This window comes from Mobula hypostoma, chromosome 5 (assembly GCF_963921235.1).
Source record: "Mobula hypostoma chromosome 5, sMobHyp1.1, whole genome shotgun sequence".
In the NCBI taxonomy this organism is placed as follows: Eukaryota; Metazoa; Chordata; class Chondrichthyes; order Myliobatiformes; family Myliobatidae; genus Mobula; species Mobula hypostoma.
Window position 1 is genome coordinate 72,133,022 of NC_086101.1, and position 27,456 is coordinate 72,160,477.

At 41.6% G+C, this 27,456-nt stretch overlaps 1 protein-coding gene across 1 annotated transcript in view; it reads left to right on the forward strand.

The window, feature by feature from the left end:
* The window catches only part of dnajc3a (DnaJ (Hsp40) homolog, subfamily C, member 3a), a 90,467-nt gene that overhangs the window by 20,559 nt on the left and 42,452 nt on the right, over positions 1–27,456 (forward strand). The window contains exons 2-4 of the mRNA XM_063048528.1: positions 6,143–6,253; positions 13,337–13,461; positions 13,603–13,677. Coding sequence (XP_062904598.1) covers positions 6,143–6,253; positions 13,337–13,461; positions 13,603–13,677 — 311 coding nt within the window. The remainder of the gene's footprint in view (positions 1–6,142; positions 6,254–13,336; positions 13,462–13,602; positions 13,678–27,456) is intronic.

Sequence of the window (27,456 nt, forward strand, 5' to 3'; positions counted from 1 at the left end):
TCACATGCTGAGATGATGAGTCCCCTAAAGTACCTATCTCTGCTTTAGATAGGGTTACTCCAGTAAACACAAAATAATCTGCGGATGCTGGGGTCAAAGCAACACTCACAACACATTGGAGGAACTAAGCAGGTCGGGTAGCATCAAAGCAACGCTCTCTTCTGTTCCAATCTCACTCCCTGTCTTCAACCCTCCTCCTGGACATCCCGTCTGGCCTTCTACCTGCACTCGATCTTTTTATCTCCAGCTGTCGCTGAGACATCAACCATCTCAACTTCACCACTCCTCTCTCCTGTTCCAACCTCAATCGGTCCTGACGAAGGGTTCCGGCCCGAAACGTTGACCGATCTTTTCCATGGATGCTGCCCGACCTGCTGAGTTCCTCCAACATGTTGTGAGTGTCACTCCAGTACCTCCCTCATCCCATATCCTCAACAGTGATGTGTCAAAGATTCCCCAGACCTCTGTCTGTATCGATCTCCTCATTCTGTCCATTCCTTAGTGGAGAACTCCCTGGTCACTGTTGTCATATTTGTGACCAAACTTCCCTGCCTCTGGGATGAAAGAGTCTGCTTGCTCAATAAGGATCACCAGCATGGCTTGTAAGGTCTCAGGTATATAGGGGGTGGGTGATCTTTTTGAGAAGGAATCCAGAACTCCACTCTATCCCCCCTCCCCATCCTCACCTTCTAGCCGGACATCCCATTCCATATCCACACGTTGAGATCATTGCCCCTCCTCGTCATACCTCGAACCTTAACAGGATCTGGTTGTCAATTATCCCTTCGAACTGTATCTTAAATTCTGCACCTTCATTAGCTGATAGGCAAACTCTGTACCCTTATCTTCTAGCGCTGTGGCCCAGGTCTGTGCCGTTACGGCAGCTTCCTGCATGGCAATATAGCACTTGCTCAACTCTGTATTCTCATGCTTAAGACCTATGATCTGTTGTGTTGGTGCTTTACCACGGCTGCAAGCAGCCAGAAGGCATCCCTTCAGCTCCCCTTTCTTCTGGGACATCTGAACAGGTTTCAACCCCGGGAGAATCTAACTGACCTCATCAATCCACAGGTGGTCCGTAACCCTGCAGGAGATTAGCGAGGCTACCAAATCCTGCACTATTATCTACCCACCCAAGGACTCAGCATCTCTCGTGGGGGTATGCTGTCTTACCATCTGTCTTAAAAATACCCATCTTCTGTCCCAAACACTGGTTTGTGCCACAAATACACCAAATGTAATGCAGGAGAGCAGATTCAAGGAACCAATGAGTGAAACAGGAGACACAGATTTTAAAATGAGTATGTGAGTCATTTATTTAAGAAATGAACAGTGAATCATTAAATTGGGCATCTAACTAAAGAAGTATTCATCTAAACTACCCAAAACCACTACATTGTACATTCAGTTACCCTTTAAATGAACGGAGACTCTGCAGAAACTCCAATTCACAAAACCCAAGAAATAAGCATGCTACCAGTGGATATTTAACTAAACAAACATGGGTTGGTGGGGGGGATGGTGTCCGTCTATGTCTGCAATGCTCTTTCTCCGTGTCCTTCAGGACTGGTCACAAATTCAGCCTGAAGTTGGGCCCCTTGGGTGGCAGGAAAGAGAACGGTAAACCCTCTGCACGCAGTATCCTCCAAACAGAGCGGTGCGCATTTCTGCCGAAAAATTCAACTTTTGTCTCACCTATCCACTGAGCATTATCCCAGAAGCATTTTGGGACAGCCAGGTGGTCTTCTGCAAACTTGAAACATGTACTGATTTTTTTTTTGGAGAGCAGTGATTTCCTTCATGGTGTCCTTCCATGAACACCATTCTTGTTCAGTGTTTTTCTTATAGTGGACACAAACAGGGACTTTTAGCAAGTTCTAGAGATTTCTGCAGGTCTTTTGCTGTTACCAGTGGATTCTTTTTCACTTCCTTCAGCATTCATTGATTGAAACACTTGACTCCAAATAGCTTTTGTAGACAGCATTACCATAGAGCAGGGGTGTCAAACTACCGGCCCGTGAAGGGATCCAATCCAGCCCGCAGGGTGATTTGAGGGGGGAAAAAAAGTATATTCATGACCAGTTATTATGTATCTGCAGGGCAGCCACTCCCTCTCCCACTGCTGTCTGTGCCGCCTGCTGCGCCGACAGCTTGTTGTGTATACTCAGAAAACAATAGGCGGCAGTTAACTACCCGCTGTGCATAAGCACCTACCACCCTGCACTGAAGACCACTAGGGCCCCACTTACATCGTCACACACAGTATAAACACACAGAGTACTCGGGTAAGTAACACCTGTAGCAAGGCTGAGACCGTTTGCTACTGTGGTTCAAAATGCTTTACAAGAAAAGAAAAATTGACATCGAAGGTCGGATATTGAAAGATAATTAGAAAGATCATTTATTTTCTTCTGTGAGGTCAACGGCAAACTGTGTCAGATATGCTTGCAACAAGTGGCTGTGGCAAAAGAGTACAATATTAAACGACACTGAGACGTCACACGGAGAAAAATATGACAAGTATATAGGACGACTCAGAACGCAGAAGGTAAACAAGCTTGAAGCAGCTCTGAAAAAACAGCAATCAGTGTTCACCAAAAGTTGAGAGACTCATGATGGAGCTGTCAAGGCCAGCTATATTATTGCCAACAAAATAGCTACTGCGTCGAAGCCATACTCAGAGGGGGATTTCATCAAAGCATGCATGCTGATGGCAGCTGAGCTGGTGTGCCCTAGAAGTGACAGGCTTTTGATAATATTGGCTTGTCAAGAAATACTGTGGCAGAGAGAAACGGGGACCTTGCAGGAGATTTGAACAGTCAACTAAAAGACAAAGTGAAGTCATTTATTGCCTTCTCTATTGCAATTGATGACAGTACCGACGTGACTGATGTAGCTCAATTGGGAATATTTATTCATGGTGTTGATGCATCTTTGACCGTCACCGAGGAGTTTGTGGAGATGGTGCCCATGACAAACACCACAATGGCGAACGACGTTTTCTCCAGCTTCGTCGAGGCCTTGGACAGACTGGGGGTTGACTGGAGTCGCGCTGTCAGTGTGGCAACAGATGGTGCACCGTCCATGGTCGGGAAAAAGGCAGGTGTTGTTGTGAAACTCAGAGAGAAAGTTCAGACAGAGAATCCGGAGCAGGAATTCCGGAATTTTCATTGTATTGTACACCAAGGGGCGTTATATAGCAGGAGCCTGAAAATGGACAATGTCATGGATGTAGTAATCAAAATGGTTAATTTTATTAGAGCAGAGGGACTCAACCATCGGCAATTTGACACTCCTTTGTCGGAAAGTAATATTGGACATGACCTACCCTACCACACTGAAGTCCGCTGGTTGAGCAGAGGGGTTGTGCGCAAACGTTTTTTCAATTACACGTGGAAATTGGACTATTCATGAACGAGAAAGGGAAGCCAGTGGCAGAGTTGGATGACCCAGACTGGCTTCATGATCTTGCATTTTTGGTGGATATAACAGAGCAATTAAATGTGCTTAATGTTAACATGCAAGGCCGCAACAAACTTGTTACGGAATACTAGGACAGCATTCGTGCCTTTCACATTAAATTAGGCCTGTGGGAGATTCAACTATCCCGGAGCAACCCAGCTCATTTCCCCTCTTTGCAGTCTGTGTGTGTCGCTCATGGGAATAATGACAACATGGACAGGTACAAGGACAAAATATCATGGTTGAAATGTGAATATCAGAATCGTTTCCAAGTTTTCACTCAACTCGAGAAGGAATTCTCACTATTTTGCTTGCCATTTGCCGTCAACGCAGCATCAGAAGTGCTGGAGGAACTCCGAATGGACCTAATTGAAATTCTGTGTAACTCGGCTTTGAAATATAAATTTGAGACTATGGGCCTGGACTCATTCTATCAATACCTGGGACCGATGTACCGCAAGATGACAGACTTTGCCTAAAAGATCCTTTGCATGTTTGGGACAACATATCTCTGTGAGCAGGTGTTCTCCATAATGAACATTAACAAATCCAAACTGCGCTCACAGCGGACACACAGATGTCTAAATGACTTTATGAAAATCACAACTGCCCAGAAACTGGTCCCTGATGTTGACAGGCTGGTTAAAGCAAAGTGATGTCAGGTGTCTGGAAGCAGCAAGTGAAAAATGACTGACACTGTTCGATGCAATGTGACATGTAAGCAAAATGCATTATGAAATATTGAGTGTCACAATATTGTGATAAATTCATTTTCTGAGTATTATTGTAAATGTGATCACTTCAGTAAAAATTTTGAGGCTAGTGTTCATTGAGTTTGATTGCTGGAAGCAGGCTAATAAAAATTAGGTGCAGTTGTATAGCCTACATTTACAATTTGTTTCATTAGGTCTACATTTGTGTCTGCTAAGGTTCGATTTCAAATGGTTTATTAATGGAAAGGGTGTGGTTCCCAAAACAATCTTAGCCATAATAGCATCGTTTTTTCTCTCTCTCATCACAACTTTCTTGTAGCCTACGACTGTAAGTTAATACCAATCATAAAAATAATGCTTGCTAGGCAATCTTCTTCATAAGAAACGAAATTCATAAAGTGAAACACTTTGTAGTTATAGCAGAGACTGAGACACATGAGAACAGGTTGAAAAAACGAAGGCAATGAAAGCTGTGGGAGCACGCGCGTGTACAACGGATCTGGCCCGCATGAAGTTGCATTTTGCCCAATCCGGCCCGTGACCTAAAATGAGTTTGATACCCCTGCCCTAGAGGTTCAAATACTTTTTTTTAAAACCTACCTTTTTTAAGTGATGTGCTCAGTATTGACGAGAAGTACAATTGTTTGTGTTGTTAGTTTAAGCAGATTGTGTTTGTCTATTATTGTGATTTAGATCAAACTGCAATTTTTGTGTAATTAATGCAGAAAACAAGCTAATTGCAAATGGATTACATCTACATATTTTCTTGCAACTGTATGCATTTGATAATTTTGACTTTAATTTATGCAAATGTTGCCAGGGCTTGAAGTACTAAGTTAGAGGCAGCATAGGAGACTGAAGGAAACCGTTATCGAGATATACAAATCAAGAGGGACATAAATAGCGTCTCCCCAAGGAAAAGGGAATAGAGACCTTGGGGACATAAATTTAACACAAGGGAAAGATTTAAAAGTGAGCTGAGGGCAACCACAGTGGATGGTACTTATATGGAACAAACTGTTAGACAAAGTGGTTGAAGCGGGTACAATGACATTGAAAATATACTTGAACAGGTAGATAGGAAAGGTTCAGAGAGATATGGGCCAAATGGAGGCAAATGTCTAGTAATTTCCTACCTAGAAGGGCTGGTCTTTCAATGCTCCATAATAGCATCACCAACCAATCTGCTTTTAAGTTTTGCTTGTCTTCCTTCAAAATTTAGTTCCTTGCAATGCTTCCAAGTCTTAATTACCCTGGAAATATTCTTCTATAATGGTAATAGGATTATTTAGGATTACTTGCACCCTCAGCTGCAAATGTGGTATTTGTCTAGATAAAGTATATTCTAATTTGCCTTTTTTGTTTTTTAGTACACGATCCTATTTGCCCCTTGCCTTTTTTCCTCACTGTCAGTTCTATCAGCATGAGCAGAATTTTAGCTTGGTTTGACAAAATTATTGATATACAATTACTTGACTCCAAGAAAAATTTGATGATGACAATATCCATTGATTAGAAACTTAACTGGACTAACTGTAAATACTTACAGTGAGGCACTGTAATAATGGGAGTTAAAATCATTACTGAAACCTGAGGTCAAATGAGTGAAAAATCAATCTAGATGCACGTGTCTGTGAGTAAATTTTGGCTATTTGTTTATTGTGAGGTGAATCTTTGTTTCTCCAAAGGCTGCTTCGATCTTGGAAGTATAGACTAAGATACAATGGGAAAACTCTGCTGGGTGAATGCAGGTCTAACTATATTTGAGTAGCATGCCAGCTAGGAAAAAGCAGCTAGCATCTTGGTACCTTTAAAATTATAATTGCCCTAGCAGTAGTTTTTTTAAAGTATCGTGCTGTTGAGTGTTCTGCTCCTTGTTTCTTAAAGCCCATTTCTACTGTAAAGCTCAACTGCTTTGAAAATGAATGCTGAGTTTTAAATCCTCTTTTACTGTGTATTTTTTACAGGAATAGAAGGTGGTATAAATGCTGAAGTTGAAAAACACCTTGAAATGGGGAAGAAACTTCTAGCTGCAGGGCAGTTAGCGGATGCATTGTCACACTTCCATGCTGCTGTAGGTAAGTGTGTTTGTAGTTTAATTTTAAAATCTTTGGCACAGTATTTAGCAGTCCAAAAACAATGACTGTTTTAGTAATTTTATGGGCATTTTATTACTGCCAAGTTTAATTGTGGCACATTTGTTCAGTTCCTTACTGTAATAAGGCAATAGTATTAAAGATTTGTATGCACTTTATTCTACTTATTCAGTAAGTTCACTGGACCAAATAGTCTAATTCTTCTCCTATATCTTATGGTCTAAGTTAACTTATTGTGGTATAAAAATTGCCATTAAAAATCAGCTTTCCTCCATTAGCTTTGTAAGTGGTAATCTGACCATTGTAGTTGACTTAATACCATTTGTAATAAAATTGTGTGTTGACTTGAAACAAAGATGTGAATACTGGAATCTGGAGCAACAAACAAGGTGCGGAAGGGAGGAAAATGGATTGCCAGTGGATGGTTGTAATCCTTGACTGTCTGTTTGATTAACATGATAAAACCAAAGCTTGAAAGTAGTTTTGGATATTAACTAGTCAGGAAGTAACACAGCTAACCTTGTACATTGAAATGTAAACAGCTGAAGTAGTGCTACAGAATTGGCTGCGGGGGCAAAGTCAAAGGATGCCATGCTCTTTGATAAGCAACTTCAGGGTCATAGAGATGCAAAAAAGAAATGGCTCCTTCGGCCTAACTGACCATGCAAAATTCTGAGCTAGTCCCCTTTGCCTGTTTGGTCCATATCGTTCCAACACTCCATGGGGTATTAAAGCACCAACTCTCAATATAACTCAAGCCCTTCACTCCTGATAACTTCCACATGAAGATTTCCTGCACCCTCTTCAGCTTAATTATATCTTTCTGGGTGACCGGAATTGCCCACAATACTTGATGGTCTCTTTATTGACTTGCATAGTTACAAAAACTGGTTCCAATTCGTGTACAATGGACAAAACGAGCAGCAGCATGGCAAAGAATAAGGGGTGGCTGTTAGTTTAAATTGCATTTATTTCAAAACAAGAGGTCTAATGGGTAAGGCAGGTGTTCTCTGGGCATTGGATAGCTATGCTAGATTGGGGTATTGTAGCCTCAAAATAAGGTGTATGGGGTGTCAGGGAGGGGTAGCACCTCTGGTGGGGTAACATGTCGCGTCCTTTTCAAGGCGGTTAGTCCACCTTTGGTCCCCACCTGGCACTCAGCTCTCACCTGTGGCTCCCCGTAGCTGTTTGCATGCGACAGCGGCCACACCCCGGGCAACGGCTTCGACAAGCCGGCTAAATCAGGTGAGGGTAGCTGACGGGTCTCAAACCCTCGGTGAGATAGGGAGTTGTCTATCCCAGCATGTGAAGACAGACTCCGGTGGATTGAGCGGACGAGACCCATGGAAGGTCCAACGGTCAAGAAGGCGGTCTCTGCAAGCGTCATGGAACGTGTAGAGCAGGACAAGACACAGAAGACGTCCTGGTCATCCACTGCACCTAGTCCCATCTCCAGCCGTCTAGACTCTGTCTTGCCACTGGATCCAGATGGGAATTGAGAAGAGAGAGTGAGGCTGACGCTGTGCAACTCTCCCTCACTTAAATCCAAGTGACGCGCTAGTCTCGACACCATTAATAATGGTGTCGAGGTCCTCATCGACGTACGATGGACGAATAACAACAACAGCCTCAAAAGAAACATGGCTAAAGGAAGAATGGGACTGGCAGCCAAATGTGGGATAGAAGTAGAGGAAGGAAATTTGGATTTTTAGTCATCATGGTAGTAGTCAGGGATGAAATTACTGAGGGATTGTACAGAGAGACTATATGAGTGGAGCTGAGAAATAAGGGGATGATTACCTAGTTAGGACTTGCCTGTGGGCTCCTTAATAGTCGAAGGGAAGTAGAGGAGCAGATATGTAAGAAGATTGCAGAAAATTTCAAGAATAATAGGGTTGTCATAGAAGGAGATTTTAACTTTACAAATGTAAATGGGGCTACCATAGTACTAGGAGCTTAAATGGGGTGGAGTTTGTTCTGGAATGATTTCTCAAGCAATATGCGTCTACTAGGCAAAGGGCAATCTTGGCCTTTCTTGGGAAATGAGGTAGGGCAAGTGAGTGAGGTGTCAGCAGGGGAAGACTTTGGGATCAGAGACTATAGTTCTTTCAGTTTTAAAATTAGTTATGTAAAAGGAATGGCTGTGGTCCACATTCCAGTTCTAATATGGGACAAGGTATCACAGTCTGGTACGGAAACGCCAATGCCCTTGAATTGAAAATTCTGCAAAAAGTAACGGGTACAGCCCAGTGCATCATGGGTAAAACCTTCCCAACCATTGCGCACTTCTACATGAAATGTTGTCACAGGAATGCAGCATCTATCATCAGAGACCTCCACCACCCAGGACAATGTCCTCCTTGCCTTTTTCCCTGGTAAATACTGAAGCAAAATATTCATTAAGTACCTCACTCCATTCTCTGCATCTAAGCAAACGCTTCCCTCTTTATACATGAGTGGTCCTACCTGCTACCTATTTATCCTCTTGCTCTTGATTATATGTATAGAATGCCTTGAGATTCACCTTAATCCTACTAGCCAAGGACTTTTCATGGCCCCTCCTGGCTTTCCTAATGCCCTTCTTTAGTTATTTTATGGCTTCTTTATACGAGGGGTGATTAATAAGTTTGTGGCCTAAGGTAGAAGGAGATGAGTTATTAACTTCAAACTTTCTGCATAATCACTGAAAGAGTTGAACTGCATGTGCATGCAACGAGAGCTGTATAACGCATCTCCTTCTGCCTTAGGCCACGAACTTATCAATCACCTTTGCTGCGGATGCTTTCTGGAGGTCGAAGATCCGTATGCTCCACGACTGCTGGACTAAGTGCGTAAATGTAGGAAGGGACTATGTTGAAAAATAAATGTGCTAGGTTTTCTAAAATTGACTCCTTCTTTAGGCCACAAACTTATCAATCACCCCTCATAATCTTTGTGTTCTGTTTGATCCTAATTTCTGAAGCTTTACAGACTCTCCCTTTTTCATTAAATTCATCACCTCTCTGGACATCTAAGATTCTCTCTTTCCTTTCTTGACTTTCTTTCTGAGAGGAACTTACCTTTTCTGTAGTCTGTAAACACTCTGCACATTTCTGATGTAGACTTACCAGAAAAAGTTGTTCTAGATTAACTTTCTTCCTAGTTTCTGCGTAATGCCCTTGTGATTTGCCCTATTCCAATTTAAGATCCTCCCTCAAGGACCACACCTATCCTCATCTATAACTATCCTGAGAGTTAAGAAGCTGTGGTCACTACTCCCCACTGAGAGTTCAGTCACCTGGCTAGGCTCATTATCCAATACCAGGCCCAGTACAGCCTCTCCTCTCATTGGACTATCTGCATATTGATGTATTAAACCTTCCTGGTTAGACTTAACAAATTCTGCACCATCTAAGCTCCTTGCGCTGAGAGTTTCCAGTTTATATTCGGAAAGTAGAAATCCCCCATGACAACCTTTTTTATACCTTTCCTTAATCTGTTTATCTGTCTGTTTCTCAATGTCCCAGTGGCCAAGGGGAGCTGTAGTACAATCCCATCAGTATGATCACAGCCTTCCTGTTCCTGAGTTCTACCCAAATGGACTTGGTGTCTGAACCCTCCATTATGTCTCCCTAAGTGCAGGTGTGATATTGCCCTTGATTAGTAGTGTAACTTTGCCTCCTCTTTTATCTCCTCCTCTCTTTTCTAAAACTTTGAAAACACGGTATTTTAATCCCCATTCCTGCCCCTCTCAACCAAGGTTCTACAATGGTAACAACATAGTAGTTCCATGTACTGATCCATGCTCCAAGTTCATCACCTTTACCTGTCAACTCCTAGCAATAAAATGCACACATCTCAAACTATCCAACCCTTTGTTCAAGTTATTTCAATTTTACTTTCAATACTTTCCCTGATACCTACTTGCCTTTCTGATCCTTCACTTACTGACTAGGTGCTCTGGTTCCTGAGTAACTTTGTAAACCTCCCAGCCAGGATATTGGAACATAGAACAGTACAGCACAGGAACAGGCCATTTGCTCACTATGTTGTGTCGAACTAGCTAAAAGCAAACTAAAAACCCCCTAACACAATTCTACCTACCTGCACAATGTCCATATCCCTCCATCTTCTTTACATCTCTGTGCCTTTCCGAATGCCTCTAATGTATTTGCCTCTACCACCATACCAGGCAGTGCATTCCTGGCATCCACCAGTCTCTGAGTAAAAAAAAAAAAAAAAAAATCTTGCCCCTCACATGTACCCTAACCCTGGAATCAGATGCTTTCTGTCTACTCATTTATACCTTTCATAATATTGTAAACCTGTATCTGATGTCCTCCCAGCCTCTGCTGTTCCAGAGAAAACAATCCAAGTTTATCCAGCTTCACATGCTCTCTGAACCAGGCAGCTTCCTGTTAAATCTCTTCTGCACCCCCTTCAAAGCCTACTGGGGCGACCAGATATTGGTTCCCCTCTAATTCAGGTGAAACCTGTCCCTCTTGTACAGATTACCCCTTCCCCAGAACAGGTTTCAATGATCCAAGAACTTGAAACCCTGTCCTCTGCACCATCTCCTCAGCCACTCATTCATCTGTGTTATTTCATTCCTACCCATGCTAGCCTGTGGCACTGGGTGTAATCTGGAGATCACTACCTTGGAGGTCTTCCTCTTCAGCTTCTTTCCTAATTCTATATACTCACTGCATTGTACCTCTTCCCCTTTTCTGCCTATGTCATTGGTGCCAAAATGCACTGCAACCACTGGCTGTTTTTCCCCCTCCTCCTTCAATATCCTGCATCCACTATGATACATCCTGGACCCCAGCACACAGGAGGCAACACACCATCTTGGTGTCTTTTTTGTGGCTACAGAATCTCCTGTCTCCCTAACTATCGAAGCCCCTGTAACTACTGCACTGCCTGACTTTACCCTTCCTTCCTGAGCCCCAGAGCCAGTCATAGTGCCACCAGCCTGGCTGTTGGTGCTATCCCCTGATGAGTCATTCCACCCTACAGCAGTATCCAAAGAAGTATACTTGTTGCTGAGAGGAATGGCCACAGGAGAATCTTGCACTGACTTCTTAACCACTTTATTTCTGGGGATTGCTCATCTATTTAAGCCTGTAGTCTGGGTGTGGTCACCTTTTCAAAAGTCTCATCCATGTCTTCAGCCTCAATGATCCTGAGTACGTCCAACTCCAGCTCCAACTCCTTGACTTGGTCAGTCAGGATCTGAAGTTGGGTACACTTCCGGCAGATGCAGTCATCAGGGAAACCATCAGGTATCCTAAATTCCCACGCCTGACAGGAGAAGCCTGCCTTCTCTCTAATCTTTAATGCCCTTATTAATTAAGAACCTATCAACCACTTTAAATATACCCAATGGCTTGGCCTCCACAGCTGTCTGTGGCAATTAATTCCACAGATTCAACACCCTCTGGCTAAAGAAATGCCTTCCCGTTTCTGTTCTAAAGGGATGCCCTTCTATTCTGAGCTGTGCCTCCGATCCTAGACTCCCCCACTATAGGAAGCATCTCCATTTTATCTAGGCCTATCATTATTTATAGGTTTCATTGAGATCACCTATATTTTTCTAAGTCCAGTGAGTACAGCCCAAAACCATCAAATGCTTCTCGTGCATTAATCCTTTCATTCCTAGGATCATCTTCATGAACCATCTCTGGGCCCTCTCCAGTGCCACCATATCCTTTCTTAGATGAGGGCCCAGAACTGCTCAGAATACTCCAAATACAGTCTGATAAATATATTATAAATCCTCAGCATTTTGCACATTTTAATACTTTAATTTGTTTATTTTCTATCTATATTATTATGTTTTACATTGTACTGCTGCTGCTAAGTTAACAAATTTCATGACACATGCTAATGATAAATCTGATTCTGATTTTATTGTAATTTAGGTGTAACACTCACTGTAGGCTCGTAATGAGTTAGCTGTTACTGTAAATAAAAACTGACAGTAACATAACTCTACAATGCATGGCAATAACGTTGAAAAGACAGTAAATAAACAGGTACTCGTGGTACTGAAACAGTTCTGCACCGAAGAACCAGTGCAAGTAAAACATAAATGTCCAGGCAACATCTAAGGAAAAAGGCGTTGAACTTTCTCCAATGTTGTGTGCTAGCTAAAAGTTATCTGCATATTCTCCATGAGACTGTGGTCTGCACGAGGACTTTGTGACATCTGTGACTGTCCTTCCAAATGAGGTTCTGTGAGCATTTCATCATGTTCTTCTGCTATTTTCATTGTCCATTTCCATTCTCCATCTTTTTCTTTCTTTCTTCAAACTCCTTACTCTCTGGAAAATGAGTACCCGTTCTTTTCGCAGGCGTGTTATTGGCCAGAATGTTAATGAGAAAAATCCTATTGGCTAATTACAACAAGCCAAACTTATTAATGAACTGAATTTTTATTTTAAATAGTAAAAAAATTAAATATTCAGTTGTATAATGTAATTAAAGGAACACTTTTTAATAAAAACAACAGGAATTCTGCAGATGCTGGAAATTCTCGGCCTGAAACGTCGACTGCGCCTCTTCCTATAGATGCTGCTTGGCCTGCTGCGTTCACCAGCAACTTTGATGTGTGTTACTTTTTAATAAATTTGCATTTTGAGGAGATCTGCAGAAAATAAAATGGCCAACAGCATGACTATTAAGAAAATGAAACACAGACTTGAACCAGGGAATTATATATGTAAACATTTGCAAAAGGAATGCTTAGGTTTGTGAATAATACTAAAATGGCTGATTTATAGATGGTGACAAAAGTTATCAAAATTATAGGTGGATCCTCATCAGCTATAATGGCTTTCAGTTCATATAAGCATGAACTGCTGCAGTTTGGGAAGTCAAATTAGTGTAGGACCAGATCTTTTAAGCCTTCTGATGGTGAATTCAGTTGGTGATTTAGCAAATGTTCTTGGTGAAATTTATACTGGCTAAAATGTATAGAAATTTAAATAATGTGTATGTAACAGTTTTAAAGTCTGTAGAATTATACCTAGTATTGTTATTCCTAATTGATTGGATAATAACCATGATAATCTATATTTACAGATGGAGATCCTGATAACTATATTGCTTATTATAGACGTGCTACAGTCTATCTCGCTATGGGCAAATCAAAATCTGCTCTCCCAGACCTAAGTAAAGTCATTCAGCTGAAACCAGATTTCACATCTGTAAGTAACATTGATTGTGTAGATTTAATTTTTGTGTTTTTGATTGCATACCGGGGCGGGGGGGGGGCTTGCATTGGATTTTATCAATTTTTTTAAACTATTTGGTGTGTGATCAGTTAAAATGGTCATGATTATTTTCAGGCGAGATTACAGAGAGGAAACTTGCTACTAAAACAAGGGAAGTTGGGTGAAGCAGAGGAAGACTTTAAGAAAGTGGTAAGTGTGTAAGTTGTGAGATAAATATATTTTGGGTTTGTCCTTTATGTCACAGATATTTTCATAGTTTTATTTCAGTTTGGAAGTTTTTCTCAGTGGAGAATTTTCTTGCCTTTAAAGTATTTGGCTATTCTTGTAGCTTAGTTAAGAATTCACTTGTACAATTTTCAATAATTATTCTATCAGAAATGGGGAGGGGGGTGTAAAAGCAACATTCTGATATCAGACTAGTACCTGAAAGAAAAATTATGCAGATGTGTAAAAATTGTTTTGCTTAGCTGCTAATGTGGAGCATTGAAATTATGTGTGCACACTGCCCCTGTAATAAACAGGCTTTGTTGATCACCAGTACAATTTTGGACGGAAGTAATTGTACAATTGCATTTTAATATAGTGGCTTTACCTGGTAAGAAAAGGTCTTGATGCCTGCTTGTTGAATTTCTAGTAATAAGCAGTAATGGCAGAGCTGTGAACCTTGTTAGGACAATGGAGGATATAGAAGGGGGAAAGGTAGGAAAGGAAAAGCAACTCCTATTCATGAAACCTCTGAAACTTTATTTCTCATGTTGATTTCAAAAACTAGTTTACCACCGTACTTTGGTTTGGGAGGGAGTGTGACATGGTGTGGAAAATGCAGTAGACCTATGGGCAGCAACCTAAAGAGGACCACAAACATCCTGATTTCCTGGAATGACACTTGTAACAGCAATGCAGGGAAGATGTACTGCTTAATTTTTTTAAAAATGTATATCTCAATCTCATTGGGAGCTAAAGCACTTTATATTCCTCAAATACTGTCACATACGTGCTTGCAGTTGCCCACGTTCTCAAACCCTTGTGCAGCTATAATTTAGGAGTTTTTGTTAGTTGACTGGGGGAAGAAAAATGCTTTCTCTCTGTGTTTCAGGCATGGGTGACAAATAATTGGGCAGTGGTCAGCAGGGTGTGTTGGCAGACTATTGTAGGTCCTCCTCCCTCATGCCCAAACTGGGGCCAGAGCTGAGGAGGCAGTAATGCCATGGTAAGCACTGATGCCCGCTCTTTAATCCATCCTATTTTGAACTCTGCATGTGTACTGGTCCATTCCTTCAGATGTGCCATGAACATAACTCATTTGTGAATCTCTGTGACTATCCTTTGTGGCTCACAAGGGAGGAAATTCACACGTGGATGATGTTGCAGATGTATTCTAAAGTAGCTAGCTGTTGTTGAGCTGCCTGACAGATTGAAGGAGCTGCCAGGAATGGAAAACTAGTGCTGGATACAGCCCAGTCCATCACATTTGCAAGAAGTGCTGCCACAAAAAAGCAGCATCCATCATAAAGGACTCTACCATCCAGGCCATGCTCTCTTCTTGCTGTTGCCATTGGGCAGAAGGTACAGGACCCTTTGGTCCCACATCACCAGGTTAGGAACAGTTACTACCATCAGGCTCCTGAACCAGTGTGGATTACTTGCCTCAACTTGGAACCAATTCCACAACTTACAGATTTGCTTTTAAAGATGCTACAACTTGCGTTCTCAATTTTTTTTTTCTGGAGTAATTTGCTGTCCATGAATGATGTTTGTCAGTCTTTATTTTTGTATAATTTTTCATTCATTAATTTTATTGTATTTCTACTGTGAAGGCCTGCAAGAAAGTAAATCTCAAGATAGTAGTAGTAGATAGATCAATTTATTCTAGTAGAATGTTTTCCTAAGGGCTTGTCTATTGGTAAGTCTTCAGGTACCTGTAGAGGCCACATCTTTCTACCTTAGTCCAAGAGCCCAGTGATTGAATCAAACACCTGCCGTCCAGTGTGTGAACTAGGGGCTTTCAGACCTCAATCCTGCCCCCTTTGCCACGTGCTGATCACCACAGGACTTAATCTTGGATGTTCAGCTGGATTCCCTTAGTGGAGACTGCCTGTGTGTTGCTTTGTTTAACATGGGGAGGCTGATGCACGGGCAGCCAATACATGCTCCTTGACAGGTTGGGGTCAGGGTCCAGTGGCATGAAATGCAAGACGACTGCAAGCCTTTCTCTGTTTTCAATCCCATTGTGATGTGTCATCCACCAGCTCCACTGTTGAGATCTTGGTTGGAACCTCTTTGGAGGCTGTTTGGAATCTCCTTGATCGTACTGCCATAGTGGCCCCACCAGGAGCCGAGCGCCTCATGGCTAAACTCCAGATTGTATTGCTCTCAGGAACTCGGACTACTCTCCATGACAATAAGGTGACAATCATCAGTGAGGTTTATGGTAGTATATGGTGACATATATACTTTGACAAATTTACTTTGACTGATTTTTGAATAAGCATCTCTTCCACTTTGGATGTGGTGCATACTTTCTTTGCAGGATCCTGCTAGTGAAATGCAACTGTCCCAAAACCATGAAAGACCATCCTCATTGAAATTTTGGCCTCTGTGCTGACTTGGGCTGAGCCAGTTATAGTCTATGATGTCTGGGTGAAGGTGGTCTATGTTTTTGAGGAGGTGTTATACTTGAACTCTTCCACCTTGGAATAAAGGCAGCTAGGATCGAGTGAATTGCTCAAAGATTAAAAGGAGGAGAGTAATGAAATTATACTAAAGACTTGCATACTATGTTAATCTGGGTAATAAATTTGCTGATGACAAATATTGGTGTGCAGTAGACAGAGAAGCCTATGAGATTACAATAGAGTGCAGAGGAACTGGAGAAATAAGCCAAAGAATGGCATGTGAAATTTAACTTTGACAAATTTGAGGTGTTGCATTCTGGCAAGTTAATCCAGGGCAGGACTTAATAAATGGTACAGTCCTAGAGAATGCTATAGAACAGACTGAGCAGTATAGATGTATAGTTCTCTGAAAATATGCTGACACGGGCATTGAGAACAGGAATTGGCATATATTGCAACTGGACAACAAAGATTCTATTCCTGAATTCTTTTGGGTGTACCTTATGGATTTTGCATTGTTGAAAATCACCTTGGAATTTCCCTATCATGCACCTTTTTTTAAAATCACCTATATTTATTATTTCAATTCATAATTCATGTGAAAATAACTGATGCCAAGATTAAGGAAGGTATTTTTGTTGGTCCACAAACCAATCAGGTCATCAATGACAGGCAATTCAAAGAACTCCTAGTAGGACCAGAGAAAATCACAAGGAATGCATTCAAGGATGTTGTTGAAAATTTTCTTGGCAACTACAGTGCATACAGTGCACCAGACTACACGCAGTTGCTTGACAACATGCTTCAAGCATATGAAAACCATGAAGTGCAACGTGTCACTAAAGATTCATTTTCTGCATTCCCATTTAGACTTCTTCCCCGCAAGTCTTGGTGCTGCAGTGACAAGCATGGTGAAAGGTTTCACCAGGACATTGCAGTCATGGAGCACTGTATCAGGGCAACTGGAATCCATCAATGCTGGCTGATAATTGTTGGATACTTAAGCAAGAAGCCATAGGCACGGAGTGCAAATGAAAATAATCAACAAAACATTTTTAGCTTAGTTGAACTATTGCAAAGCATCACCACTGTTATGCAATTAAACACATTATATTAAATAAAAGTTAATTTCTTGTATCTCTGAATTTCTATGTGATACAAGAAGTCTGAAATTATATTTGTATTCGGGTTCAAGTGAACTATCATAAACAAAATTTCTGAGGAAGCAATGCTTTTGTTTATCTAAAAAAAATAAATAATTGTTGTCTAGTGTTATTGGTGAGACCACTTGGACCATTGTGTGCAGTTCTAGTTGCCCAACAATAGGAAGGATGTTACAAAGGTAGAAAGGGTGCAGAAAAGATTCCTGAGGAATTTGATTAATACTTGTTGAGTTAGATTTCAGCTGCCATTTTCTTTGCCCTCTTTCCATTGATCTAAATCCTGTTGTTACCTTGGATAATCCTTTTCACCACCCACTACACCACCAGTTTTGTCATCTATGACTTGGTACTCGTGCTTCATCAAAATCATTAAAATAGTGACAGTGCTTTGTAGTTTAAAAATAAGTGTTGGTAAGGCCTTAACTAGAGTGCAGTTTTAATCCCTTTACTGAAAAGTCAATGTATGTAGTAGCACTGGAGATAGTCCAAAAGAGATGCATCAAGCTAAATCCTGTGATGAAAAGGTTCAATCAACAGCTTGCACATGAATTCCTTTGGGGTTCAAAGAATGAGAAAGAACTTTGTTGAACCAAGATCCAGAGCATTCTTGACAGGACAGATTTTGAGATGTTTTCACGAATGGGAGAGTCTTGAAAGAAAGGACCAGTGAAGATAGATTTAGAAATTTCTTTTCAGGACGCAGTAAGTTTCTCGAATTCTCTACTGCAGAGGGTTATGAAGGTCAAATTGTTATAGGTATTGAAAATGGTCATCGATGCACTTATGAAAGAACTGGAAATTTGTTGACAGTGAATGGTATTAGATGAACGAAGACTGCAGCTTTGAGGTCAACATAGATGAGCTATGAGCATAATGGTGGGGGAGAGTTGGTTACTGTCATGGAGTCATATAGTAAGGAAATAGACTGTTCAGCTCAACTCACCAATGCTGACTAAGGTGCCCATCTTAGCTAGTCCTATTGGGCCATAGTCTTATAAACATTTCCTAAGCATCTTTTAAATGTTGCTATTAGACTGTTGCATCCACTTTCTTTAGCTTATTCCATGTGCACACCAGCTTTTGTATGAAGTTGCCCTCTGGTCCTTTTTAAGGTGGCTAACTCTTTATTTGTTTCTGTAAAATGAAGGGGAGACGATAAGACTTGGATAATTAAGGGAATTGTCTTAGTAAAAGACCTTTTGACTCTTTGACTGGTTTGTTTCTGTACCTCCATTGATCATTAGGCATCCATTACACATCCTACACTAATTGTCAAGATATGGAAGGAAATCGGTGTAGTCTGACAAATTTCTACAGTGGAATCTACAACCCTACTGGGACGCACGAGAAAACAGAATCAAAGATTCTGGATTGGGCAAGGTTTGAAGGGATATGGGGAGAAGGCAGGAGATTGGGGCTGAAGAAAATTGGATCAGCCATGATGAAATGGCGGAGCAGACGCGATGGGTCAAATGACCTAATTCTGCTCCTATATCTTATGGTCTGGTGGTCAAAGCTGGGTTACTGGAACGGACCTGCCCAATGCCACAGTACAGCTGTCTCTCACATCCAGAAATATCAGTTGATAGTTATGTACAGTTAATGAAATGTTTCTAGTCAATGGCTGTCTAAGACACCTGCAATTGTAGGTTTGCATGTTATTGATTTTATGTGATCTGAAAGCAAAGTATGAAGAATTTAGCTGCTGTATTGACTTGCTGATGTTTTATAGTACTGTTACCTTGGGAGAAGGAAGCCAGGGTTAATTTGGAAACTTCTAGGCATTACTGAGCATTTTTCCCTCTTAAAGTAAACATGTAGTACTTGAAATACATTTGGGAAATAGCAAGTTTTTTTACTGCCAGTTTGTGTTATAATGTACTACAGTACTTCTAATTCAGACTTTAACCAGTAATGCATATTTTCAATTCTAGGTATGATGTGTTGATTATGAGTCAGACAGAGACACTGGTAAAGAGTTCTGTTCTACTCCTCAATGTTTTATGCAAAGGAGTTTGGAAAGATTCGAGTTACCATGTTTGTTCTGAATCTACCCAGACATCCATGTTGGTCAGCCATTAGGATTCATGTCCGGTTGTCCTGTGACCACATTTAGACGTTCCTCTTGTTAAAGACAGGGCATGTAATAGAATGTGCCAAATAGAGGGCATATTTTTGCTCTATTATTAGTGGGAAGTTAGAGGATTGAGATGCTTTTAAAAACCAACAAAAGGTAACTTTGTTTTTTAAAAAAAAAGTAATCAGGAAGGTAAAGATGGAATAAGAAAGTAAGCTAACCAATAATATTAAAACAGAATACCAGAAGTTTCTTCAGATACATGAAGTGTAGAAGAGAGGTGAGAGTGGATATTGGACTGCTCTTAGAGGTAGTAATGGGAACAAGGTGAACAAACTGAATAAGTATTTTGAGTCAGTCTTCACTGTGGAGGACACTAGCAGTATGGTGGAAGTTCCAGGTCTCGGGGGTCATGGAGTGTGTGAACTTACCATGACTAGGGAGAAGGTTCCTAGGAAACTGAAAGAACAAGTCACCCGGACCAGCTGGTCTACACCCCAGTGTTCTGAAGGAGGTGGCTGAAGAGATTGCGGAGACATTAGTAATGACCTTTCAAGAATCACTAGATTCTGGAATGGTTCTGGAAGACCGGAAAATTACAAATATCACTTCACCCTTCAAGAAAGAAGACAGACAGAAACAGGAAATATAGGCCAGTTAGTCTGACCGCAGTGGTTAGGAAGATGTTGGTGTTGGCTATTAAGGATGAGGTCTCAGGGTTCTTGGAGACACATGATAAAATAGACTATAGTCAACTTTGCTTCTTTAAGGGAAATCTCGCCTGATAAATGCTACAGTGAAGTGACCACTTTTACCACTCTAAGCTACCTTATTATCCTCAGATTCCCAGTGACTCTTATTCTACCTACTCTGCCTCCAGAGTCTGTTTGTTCGTATGCAGTTCGTTTTGTACAAATATCGCTTCCTGTTCGTAAGCTGTCTTTTTACATTTCCTCTGCGAGTTAATTTGGATTTTGAGTTGAAGCACAAGTGGTAGAAAGGTACCCATCTCCATCCACTCTTTATTTGCCCTTGAAACAGCAATATCTGTGTCTTGTGCTTAATATTGGTAAATATTTAGTACTTTGAAGGAAGTATAATGTTTATTGTTCTTCACTATTAAGCTATTCTTGCACCATGAGTTCGCTTTAGTCCACGACATAGCCATAGAATGTTGCATGTGTAAACATTTGAGAATAATCAGTAATCGTATATTCAAGCATACAACAATTCTGTAGTGAATCTACAAACCCCATTTCCAGAAAAGTTGGGATATTTTCCAAAATGCAATAAAACCAAAGATCTGTTATATGTTAATTCACGTGAACCTTTATTTAACTGACAAAAGTACCAAGAAAAGATTTTCAATAGTTTTACTGACCAACTTAATTGTATTTTGTAAATATACACAAATTTAGAATTTGATGGCTGCAACACACTCAACAAAAATTGGGACAGAGTTAAAATAAGATTGAAAAATGCACAGAATATTCAAGTAACACCGGTTTGGAAGACTCCACATTAAGCAGGCTAATTGGTAGCAGGTGAGGTATCATGACTGGGTATAAAAGTAGCGTCCATCAAAGGCTCAGTCTTTGCAAGGAAGGATGGGTCGTTGCTCACTCCTTTGTGCCAAAATTCGTGAGAGAATTGTTAGTCAGTTCAAAAGGAACATTTCTCAACGCAAGATTGCAGAGAATTTAGGTCTTCAACATCCACAGTACATAATATTGTGAAAAGATTCAGAGAACTCAGAGACATCTCGGTGCGTAAAGGGCAAGGTCGGAAACCACTGTTGAATGCACGTGATCTTCGAGCCCTCAGGCGGCACTGCCAAAGAAACCGTCATGCTACTGTGACAATTATAGCCACCTGGGCTCCGGAGTACTTCGGAAAACCATTGTCACTCAACATAGTCCGTCGCTGCATCCAGAAATGCAATTTGAAACTGTATTACGCAAGGAGGAAGCCATACATCAACTCTGTGCAGAAACGCTGGCGAGTTCTCTGGACCTGAGCTCATCTCAGATGGACCGAAAGACTGTGGAACCGTGTACTGTGGTCAGATGAGTCCACATTTCAGCTAGTTTTCGGAAAAAATGGGCGTCGAGTTCTCCGTGCCAAAAATGAAAACGACCATCCAGATTGTTATCAGCATAAGGTGCAAAAAACAGCATCTGTGATGGTATGGGGGTGCATCAGTGCCCACAGCATGGGTGAGTTGCATGTATGTGAAGGTATCATTGACTCTGAGGCGTATATTAGGATTTTAGAGAGACATATGTTGCCATCAAGGCGACGTCTCTTCCCGGGACATCCATGCTTATTTCAGCAGGACAATGCCAGACCACATTCTGCACGGGCTACAACAGCATGGCTTTGTAGACACAGAATGTGTGTGCTTGACTGGCCTGCTGCCAGTCCAGATCTATCTCCTATTGAAAATGCATGGCGCGTCATGAAGAGGAGAATCAGACAACGGAGACCACGGACTGTTGAGCAGCTGAAGTCTTATATCAAGCAAGAATGGACAAAATTTCCAATTGCAAATCTACTACAATTAGTATCCTCAGTTCCAAAATGATTAAAAAGTGTTATTAAAAGGAAAGGTGATGTAACACAATGGTAAACATGCCTCTGTCCCAACTTTTGTTGAGTGTGTTGCAGCCATCAAATTCTAAATTTGTGTATGTTTACAAAATACAATTAAGTTGGTCAGTAAAACTATTGAAAATCTTTTCTTTGTACTTTTGTCAGTTAAATAAAGGCTCACGTGAATTAACATATCACAGATTTTTGTTTTTATTGCATTTTGGAAAATATCCCAACTTTTCTGGAAATGGGGTTTGTAACACGTGTTTTACTTTCTGCAGTTTCACCAAGTTTGCTCATTTAAAAAAAAAGCCCTTAAGAAAGCTTCGATGTTGGGTGATTTTTGATAAAATGTTTAATTTCCAGTCTAGCGAGGGCAGTAGACTGTCCTTTGCCACCAGTGAGGGCAGTTTGCACAGTAGTCATTTTAAATGGCCTGTACATTTTTTTTGGGGATGTGAGAGGAAACATGCAGCATCCACTTAGAGAAGATCCGTAGATGCTGGAGATCAAAGTAATACACACAAAATGCTGGAGGAACTCAGCAAGCCAGGCAGCTTCTGTGGAAAAGAGTAAGCAGTTGACATTTCAAGCCGAAACCCTTCAGTCCACGTTTTGAGTAATTAATGCAGAAGATCAGGTAATTGCAAAAGGTTCACAAATTTTTTCTTTTAGCTGTAGTTAGGGAAAAGAAAAAGACTGGTCCATACATTAAAGTACTAATTTGCAGTAAGTCCAATGGTATTAGAAACTTGCAAAGAGCCTCGTTTGATTAATTTTGAAATATGAGGTCATCTGGCATGTGGGAAGCTTTTAAAGTAAGAGAGCAAGAGTGTAGGGCGGCATGTTCCTGTGAGAATGGAGGGCAAGCCTGGTGTGAGCAAGAAACCCTGGGTGACAAGATGTTGAGGCTCTGATGAAGAGAAATAGAGGCCTTTATATCTGATATAGGCCGATGAGATCCAATAAATCCCTTGGGGTGTGCGAAACACTTGAGTGAAATCAGTAAGGCAAAAAGTGGACATGAGATGGCTTTGGCAGATAGGTAACAGAGAATCCAAAATATCTACAAATATATCAAGGACAAAATAAGGGAGACAATATAGCCCCTTAGATATTAACAAGGACATTTATATGTTGACTCGCAGGAGATGAATGAGGTCCTCAATGAATATTTCTCATTTATATTTACTGTGAAGGAGGACATGGATGCTAGGGAACTCAGAAGTTAATGTCTTGAAGAGTATTTGCATTGCAGAAGAGGTAACACTGAAGGTCTTAAAGAATAAAAGTAGATAGATTTGTGGGACTTGACTACGTGTATCCTAAAACAGTGGAAAGCTGCATTAGGTCCTCACAAGGAGAGGCTTTTTCCCTGGAATATAGGATGCTGAGTGATAATTGAGAATTTGTTAAATCAAGGGGCATAGACAGATAAGTTAACCATCTTTTTTCTCTAGGGGAGGAGACTCCAAAGCAAGGGGACATAATTTAAGCAACACACATCAAAGTTGCTGGTGAACGCAGCAGGCCAGGCAGCATCTCTAGGAAGAGGTACAGTTAACGTTTCGGGCGGAGACCCTTCATTAGTCCTGATGAAGGGTCTCGGCCTGAAACGTCAACTGTACCTCTTCCTAGAGATGCTGCCTGGCCTGCTGCGTTCACCAGCAACTTTTTGTGTGTTGCTTGAATTTCCAGCATCTGCAGAATTCCTCGTGTTTGCGGGCATAATTTAAAGTAGAGGACAAAAGGAACTCCTTCCTCACGAAGGGTGGTATTATTAGACTTGAGATTTTGCAGCAACAAACTCAAAAGTGCTGAAGGAATATTTTGGGCTGAGACCCTTCATTGGGAAAATAAAGCAAATTGTACATTAGTTTATTATTGGCACATGTTCTGGAGTACAGTGGCAAAAGTTTGTCATCCATACAGAGTATTTGATTGCATCAGTACATTGAAGTAGTACAGAGCAAAAGCAACAACAGAAAATAGTGTTACAGTTGCAGAGAACTTGCAGACAGACAATAAGGTGGCAGTGTTTGCTCAAGAGTCCATCTGATCACCTGAAATCCTTTCAATAGTCTTAATACAGTGGTCCTTGAGCCTGGTGTTATATTCTTTCAAGCTTTCGTGTCCTCGGCCCGATTGGGGCGAGTGGCAGAGAAGAGAGAATGTCCAGGGTGCACGGAATTTTTGATTTGTGCAGGCTGCTTACTGAGTCAGGGAGAAGAGTGAAGCACCTTCAATAACTCCAAAAGACTGAGGTTTGGTAAAATACTGAAAGCCTTTTATTCGCTGTACAATACGACCTCCATGGTGAGTGTCTGCCCCCGGACTGTGGGAGAGGGGTAAGGCGAAACACCTTTATACAGGATTCTGTGGGAGGAGCCACAGGGGGAGTCAGCAGAGGGGCGTGTCCAGACAGTTAACCCAGTTACAACATATTTTACCACATTCACCCCTCTTTTTTTTTAAAAAGAATCCCACGGGGTGAAGTGACTGACAATATTTACAACAAGTATATTTACAGGTTAAGTCTATCAGGCGGTCGAGTCCGTCACTGATCTACGTAGCACCAGTGGTGATTGCGTCGGCGATGGTTGTGCTGGCTCCGGCCTGACTTGAGGTGCCAGCACGTTATGCGTCGGTAATCCCTCGTGCGTGTGCGTCGTGCCCGGTATGGGAGAGTCGTGTGGTGTCTGTGTAGGGTTTGGGTCTGTGCGCGGTGTCTCGTGGGTACATACATTGGTGGGTACGGGATCAATCGTCACCATGGAGTGTTCAGGGTAGGGGCTCGGTGCTCCTGCGGGCGCCAGGTCGCGGATGGAGACTGTGTCCTCCTGCCCATCAGGTAAAACCACGTAGGCATACTGGGGGTTCGCATGAAGTAAGTGAACCTTCTCGACTATCGGGGAGTATTTATTGCTCCTCGCATGTTTCCGGAGCAGCACTGGCCCCGGGGACGTCAGCCAAGATGGTAGGGTGGTTCCAGTGGTTGATTTTCTGGGAAAAGAAAAGAGCCGCTCATGAGGGGTGGCATTGGTGGCTGTGCATAACAGGGAGCGGATGGAGTGGAGTGCCTCAGGAAGGACCTTCTGCCAGCGGGAGACCGGCAGTCCCTTTGACCTGAGGGCTAAGAGTGTGGCTTTCCACACTGTGCCATTCTCCTTCTCTACCTGTCCATTCCCCCAGGGATCACAGCGACGGACTCGACCGCCTGATAGACTTAACCTGTAAACATACTTGTAAATATTGTCAGTCACTTCACCCTGTGGGACTTTTTTTTTAAAAAAGGAGAGGTGGTAAACCATATATATATGTTGTAACTGGGTTACACCGTGGAGGTCGTATTGGACAGCGAATAAAATTGAAGCACCTTCAATAACTCCAAAAGTCTGAGGTTTGGTAAAATACTGAAAGGTTTTTATTCGCCGTACAATACGACCCCCACGGTGAGTGTCTGCCCCCGGACTGAGGGAGAGGGGCAAGGCGAAATCACCTTTATACAGGATTCTGTGGGAGGAGCCACAGGGGCAGTCAGCAGAGGGGCATGTCCAGACAGTTAACCCAGTTACAACATACATATTTCTCTGATATGCTGAGCTGTGTTCACCACTCTGATTTTTTTTTTTTTTTGCAGTCCCAGGCAGCACAGTTGGCATAGTAAATGGTTGCACTTGGATAGGATGCAGGTTATCATGCATCTATTGAAACTGTTCAGAGTGATCAGAGAGATGCTGATTTATTTTTTAAAAGCCTGCTGAAGAAATGAAGCTGGGTTCCAATGAGATTTTATGTTCTTTGCCATGAGCATCTACATCATCGGATCTGGACAGAAACTTTAAGTTCTAAGCCACCTGCTATTAGGGAATGAGACAGGCCAGAGAAAGAAATTTATGTTGGAGCACACTTTGCATCCATTGACCACAATGCCATTAGTTTCAAAGTAAATATGCAAAGAGATGCGTCTGGTTCACGGGTGGAGATTCTAAATTGGAGAAAGGCCAATTTTGATGGTATTAGAAATGATCTGACAAGTGTGGATTGGGATAGACTGTTTTCTGGCAAAGGTGTACTTGGTAGGTGGGAAGCCTTCAAAAATTGAATTTTGAGAGTACAAAACTTGTATGTGTCTGTGAGAAAAGGTAAAGATGAGTGCTGGGAACTTTGATTTTCAAGAGATATTGAGGCTCTGGTTAAGGTGGGGGGCGTGGGAGAGAAGAGCTGCATATCATGTGTAGGTAGGAACAAATGAGGTGCTTAATAATTACAAGGAATGCAAGAGAACACTTGAGAAAGAAATCAGGAAGGCTAGAAGAAGGCATGAAGTTGCTCCAGCGGACAAGGTGAAAGAGAATCCTAAGGGATTATACAGGTATGTTAAGAGCAAAACAATTGCGAGAGACAAAATTAGTCGTCTGGAAGACCAGAATGGGAATTCTTGTGTGGAGCCGAAACAGATGGGGAAATCTTAAATGCATTTTTTTTGCATCTGTATTTACTCAGGAGATGGATACAGAGTCAGTCGAAGTGAGGCAAAGTGACATCAACTTCGTGGACCCTGTTCAGATTACAGAGGAAGAGGTGTTTGCTATCCTGAGGCAAATCAGAGTGCATAAATCGCTTATCAAGCAAGGTGTTCCCTCAGACCCTAAGGGAGTCAAGTGCAGAAATTGCCGGAGCCGTAGCAGGGATATTTAAAACATCCTCAGTGACAGGAGAGGTACCACAGGATTGGAGGAGAGCCAATGTTGTTCTGTTTTTTTTAAATTTGCAGATGGCACCAAGATTGGGGGTGTAGTCAGTGGTGAGGAAGGCTACCATGGCTTGCAGGGGGATCTGCATAAGCTGGAGAAATATGTTGTAAGATGGCAGATGGAATTTTAATGCAGACAAGTGTGAGCTTTTACACTTTGGTAGGACCACCCAGGGTAGGTATTACAGTGAATAGTATGACACTGAAGAGTGTGGTAGAACAAAGGGATCTGGGAATACAGATACATAGCTTGTTGAAAGTGGCAGGGTTGTAATGAAACTTCTGGCACATTAGCCTTCATAAATTAATGTATTGAGTATAGAAGATAGGATGTTATGTTGAAGTTATACAAGATGTTGGTAAGGCCTAATTTGGAATAGTTCTGATCATCTGTCTGCAGGAAAGATGTAAACAAAGTTGAAGAGTGCAGAGAAAATTTACAAGGATGTTGCTGGTCTTGGAGAACCCGAGTTATAAGGGAAGGGTGACTAGCTTAGGACTGTTTTCTTAAGAATGTAGAAATTGAGAGGAAATTTGATAGAGGTATACAAAATTGAAGGTTATAGATAGGGTAAATGCAAGCAGGCTTTTTCTATTGAGGTTGGTGGGATAACAACCGGAGGTCATGTCTTGAGGGTGAAAGGTGAGAAGTTTAAGGAGAACATGAGGGCAAACCTTTTCAGTCAGAGGGTAGTGAGAATGTAGAATAAGCTTCCAGCACAAGCTTGATTTCAATGTTTAAGAGAAGTTTGGATAGGTACATGG